Raw genomic sequence first — 5,419 nt, forward strand, 5'->3', positions numbered from 1 at the left:
CCGGCGGCGGCTGCAGGCCCTGCCTCAGCAGCACCACCCGGGGCTGCTCCTCTCTGACTGGAGGAGTTTTAAACGCTGCTTCTCTGCGTTTTCCCCACAGGTAAATATGTCTACCAGCCCATGACACCCGTGGAGCAGCTCCCCAGCACCGAGATACCCGCTCGGCCCCGCGAATCCACCAACACCATCCAGATCTCGGTGTCGCTCACCGAGCACTTCCTGAAGTTCGCGCCCGCCTTCCAGCCCCCCCTGCCCCCCGACTCCCCCCAGCTCTGCACCATCGCCGACCTCTTCATTGACAACTACCGGGTGAAGTGCATCAACGGGAAGATGTGCTACGTGCAGAGGCAGCCGCCCCCCGCGCCCCACAGGGGGAAGCCCGAGGAAGCCCCCGTCGGCAGCAGCAACACCCCCAAACCCGAGCACTGCTCCTCCCCGGCCAGCTCAGAGGACTCTGGGATCAACGCCGTGGGTGTTCACTACGTGGAGTCCTGTGACGAGGACACAGAGGGGGTGGCCGAGCTGAGCTCAGAAGAAGATTACAGCCCAGACAGCAGCTGGGAACCAGATGAGTGCCCCCTCTTGTCACCCTCGCAGTGCGAAATGGAAGTGATCGAGACTATAGAGACCACTGTGTGACCCAAGCAGCTGGGACCAGCTCAGACCAGTTCCCACTCAGTAATGTCGCTTTTGTAGTATTTATATTTTCTGTTTTTTTTTTCTGACAATCCCTTTTTCCAGTGCACTTGATATTGCAGGTTCCTCATGGGAGTGTGGGCACAGGACTTGTGGATTGGTGAAGTAGCAGCAGCCTGAGCAGTTCTCGCACAGCCCTGACCAGGTCTCCCACCTCTGTACCTAAGGGAGTGATAAACCTGAAGACTTTTATAGCTGAAACAGGCCCTTTTCTTGGTCTGGGTTACATCAGATACTTCTCCTAGGAGGCTGTGCCCCTCCAGATGTTGCTGTCTGATGTGCAGCGGGCCTTCAAAGCACAGAGGGTGAGCTGGGGCAGCACAGCTGCCAGCAGCAAAACCAAGTTGCCCTTATCCTGCCTCAAACAGCTGCACGAGGTGCGGCAGCAAGAGGCTCCTTCTGTCTGTCTGTCCTTCTCTCTAGTGCTGGTGCCACCCCTGGGGCTGCTGGCACCATGCTCCCCACAGGCTGTGTGGCAGGCTAGAGAATGCACAAAGTGCCTCCAACTTTTCTCCAGGCTATGCACTGAGCATCTGCTGAGCTAGGTCAGGCTCTGAAATCTCCTGAGAGGCAACTGCTGCTCCCAAGGGGGATCAGTTGCCTGGATCCAGCTGGTTCTTTTTCTCTACACGGATCTTGGGAAGGGGATCTGGCTTTTGCAGCTGGGCAGGAGGGGGAGCAGGAGAGGGATGCAGCCCAGCCAGACTAGGGTGGGAAGTGCCAGGAGAAGTGAGCACCTACCTCCACACACACACACCTGCCCTGGGCTCTGCCTGCTGCTTCCTCCTCTGCTGGTTGGTGCCGGACACAGGCACTCAGGACCAAACAGCCTGAGGGCTGCATTTGCCTGAATAACACCACCACTTACAACTTTCTCAGCCACACCACTGTGTCAGCAGAGCTCGGGGACAGCGTGGAGGTGCCCGTGGGAGGTGGCCCGTGGGCTCAGTAGCCACGGGCCTGTTAAAGCACAGCCAGGGTCAGCCTAGCAGAGAGGGGAGGCTGCAGCTCCGGGTCAGGAGCAGATTCTGACCAGGGCTCTCCTCAAAGAGCTGTTAGGAGTGACCTGTCTTGCTGGTGGGTTGGTTCCACCCTGCTTGACAAAACAAAAACATCATCAGAAGATTTCAGTCGGCTTGAATCAGTTGGAGTCAGTAATAACTGTGTTTTCAACAGCATTACTGAATTTGTGTATTTGCTGTTTACGTTTCAAAAGTCATTGGTGAATACCAGGCTGTATAAAAGTGTACAGTTTAGTGACTGATACTAGATTATAGTCCATGTTATAGGATGGCTCATCTCTCACTGTATCCTGACAACGTATTACTAATTTTATACACTTTGTAATCAGTATCTTTAGACGTTTAGGCAACAGTGTGTGTGCACATGCGCGTGTGCTAGGAGTTTGCCATCAGTGGTTATAAAGTAACACTGTATTTTTTAGACTAACTCTTTCAGATAAAAATAATAGGTTTTATAGTTTATATAAAAAAAGTGCAATGCTTGTTAAATGAGGAACTTGGGCCATTGCATGAACAGATACATTGTCACAAGGCACCCAAAACATTGTTTTTCTGAGGGCATTTAAATGAAGGCCCTAGTAAAACTAACTAGGATTTATTTTTCTCTAAGGGTGGGGTTGTCTTTTATTGTTAACTAAGGCTTCTAACAATGTTTTAGTGTCTTTTGGCCATTCAGACACATTCCATAGGTAGAAGGAAGCATTATGTATAAACCTACAGCATTTACTCATATTTAATCTTTCAATTGTAATCTGAGCGGAGAGCTGAGAAAGCTCACTCTGGTGCCTGGCCTGCCTGAGCTTCCTTCTCCTCCCAGAGGGGTGCGGAGGGCTGGCAGATCCATCCTCCCATGGGACATGGGGCAGCAGGGCCCTTCCCAAGGCCAGGGTGCTCCTTGCTGCAGGTGCCAAGCGCAGGGAATGTCATTGGGCCCTTCTGCCTTGGCATGAGCTCACCTGGTTGGTAGGAGAGCAGGAGCCACCTCCTCCTGCTGTGAGGGGACATCAGCTGTGAGCACAGTGACCTGCAGCTGGGTGTTCACGACCAGGACTTACCACAAGATCCAGTGGTCTCAGCAGGCTCCTATCACTGTCGTCAGGATACATTCTTTAACTGTAAGTAATTAGCAATATTCACAAGCTGTGAGTGTCTCCTACCCAGGATTTGTTCAGATGTCTTAAGCACAATAAGCTGCCTCTTCCTTCTGTCGTACCTGTAGAACATCCGTGGGGCAGCCTGGTGTGGGACAGGCCAGTTGTGGGGAGGCTCAGCAGCCAGCAGAGGGGCAGGGTTCCTGCTGTGCTCCCCACACCCCCCAGGTCAGAAACAGGCTCCTCAGACACGTCCTTTCTGTTCTTTGCACAAACACGGGCGCAGACGTGCTGCAGGAGACGTGCCCTGGGCTCCTTGCTACCCTGTGCCAGGGAGAGGTGTGTATATTTCCTCTTTAATAAAATACTAAACAACTCAAGTTCTGCTTGTCCTAACTGTGCATTTTCCATACTAGAGTCAAACAAACATTGCCAGCAAAAGAAGGGTCCCTTACAGCTTCAGTTGGAGGCACCGAAACCTGCACCCAGCCCTAGGCAGGGAAATGTCATAGCCAGGTGGAGATCACCAGGCCCAGCCCCACATGGGTGTGGGCACTTGGTAAGTACAGGGGCTGGTGGGCAACCTCACAGCCCAACCTCACAGCCCTGCTCTCACTCTGCTGAGAAGAGCTGCTCCAGGCAGGGGAAAGGAGCTGCAAGCCCAGGCTGGTGTCTGGCAGAATGCAGCTGGTTGTAGCCCCCTGAGCCCTGCCCGGGTTCAGCTGTGGCTGCAGGCTGGACACATCCATCTGGGGCACCATTTTGCAGTCCTTAGTGAGCAGAAAAGGAGCACAGAGCCCTGGCACTGCTCCCCAGCCAGGTGGGCTCTGCACAACAGCAGCACTTCTGTGTTCCTTGGAGGCAGCAGCCCTGCCCATATCCCAGCACCCAGGGTGAGCCCTGCAGGCACCAGGCTGCACATGGATAGCAGCACCCACTTGGGACCCTCAGGGTATGGCAACCCAAAACACCCCAGTGCTAGTGACAAAATGAATGGGGGGAAGAGGGGAGACAGTGTGTGAGGGCAGGATCTGGAGCACATTTTGCAGACCAAAGGTGACAGTATAGAAACACCACTGGTGTTGGGTTGCAGCTGTGTGAGCAGAGGGATAAAGGTGCTGCTGGGAAGGGACACTGTCCCCTTTGGTACTGCAGAACAGGTTGACCTCAGCAGTGACAAACCTGTCTGACCACCAGCACCCACCACACCAACCCAACCCTCCCCACTGCAGCCCCTTTTTACACACACACACAAACTCCTCCCCATCCCCAGGGGAAAGGCTGCAAGCCCAGGCTGGTGTCTGGCAGAATGCAGCTGGTTGTAGCCCCCTGACTGAGCCCTGCCCGGGTTCAGCTGTGGCTGCAGGCTGGACACATCCATCTGGGGCACCATTTTGCAGTCCTTAGTGAGCAGAAGAGGAGCACAGAGCCCTGGCACTGCTCCCCAGCCAGGTGGGCTCTGCACAACAGCAGCACTTCTGTGTTCCTTGGAGGCAGCAGCCCTGCCCATATCCCAGCACCCAGGGTGAGCCCTGCAGGCACCAGGCTGCACATGGATAGCAGCACCCACTTGGGACCCTCAGGGTATGGCAACCCAAAACACCCCAGTGCTAGTGACAAAATGAATGGGGGGAAGAGGGGAGACAGTGTGTGAGGGCAGGATCTGGAGCACATTTTGCAGACCAAAGGTGACAGTATAGAAACACCACTGGTGTTGGGTTGCAGCTGTGTGAGCAGAGGGATAAAGGTGCTGCTGGGAAGGGACACTGTCCCCTTTGGTACTGCAGAACAGGTTGACCTCAGCAGTGACAAACCTGTCTGACCACCAGCACCCACCACACCAACCCAACCCTCCCCACTGCAGCCCCTTTTTACACACACACACAAACTCCTCCCCATCCCCCCCAACATCGGTACAAGGTGAGAGAGGAGGTTTGTGCTTCACCTGCAGTGACAAGATGCCTCTTTCTCTAGCAGAGTTCAGTGAAACTGTACTAAGAGAAGAGCAGCCAGCAGCAGTGTCAGACCAGCAGCCCCTTCCCCACCCCACGTGCACAGCTCACACAGCAAAGTTCAGCCAAGGACCTTTTTAATGGCAGTTTGTAGGAACGCACCGTGCGCAGGTTGGGTTCCTCACACTTTGTTTCCTGCCCCCTTCAGCTTCCTCCAGGGTTGCCTGCTCTGTGCCTTCAGCCCCCACAGCTGCTGCCATGAGACAGTGGGCCAGGCCCTGCAAAACACCTGCTTTCACTGTTGTTAGAACTCATGTGGTCCCCACCTGCCAAAACACCCCAGCGCTGTGACACCAGCCCTGGGCTCCTCCTCCCGGGCAGCAGAGCTGATTCAGTTTCTTGGCAAAGTCACTGCTGCTCCAAGAGCCCCCGGGGTGGTGCAGGCAGCCCGGGGCTTCAGCACACCTGGTTGGCTCCAGAGTCCTCAGCTCCCAGCCCAGCTGCCCCGCAGGTTAGAGCTGGGGCAGCAGCCACTGCCACAAACCCCCCGTGAGACTCTCACAGCTCCCAGAGCTCTGGGTGGAGAGGGGAGAGTCCAGTGTGTGATGGAAACACCTCCCAGCACCAAGACCTGAAACCATGGGTGGCCTTGCCAGCC

The 5,419-nt window shown here is 55.1% G+C and overlaps 1 protein-coding gene across 1 annotated transcript; it reads left to right on the plus strand.

Moving 5' to 3' along the window:
* The first annotated feature begins 108 nt into the window (after positions 1-108).
* LOC104385091 (chromosome unknown open reading frame, human C3orf70) lies at positions 109-639 on the plus strand. The gene has a single exon (XM_009993496.1). It carries the CDS (start codon positions 121-123, stop codon positions 637-639), a length of 519 nt encoding a protein of 172 aa, XP_009991798.1. The 5' UTR covers positions 109-120.
* The last annotated feature ends 4,780 nt before the right edge of the window (positions 640-5,419 follow it).

This window comes from Chaetura pelagica, unplaced genomic scaffold (assembly GCF_000747805.2).
Source record: "Chaetura pelagica isolate M959 unplaced genomic scaffold, ChaPel_1.0 scaffold192, whole genome shotgun sequence".
NCBI lineage: Eukaryota > Metazoa > Chordata > Aves > Apodiformes > Apodidae > Chaetura > Chaetura pelagica.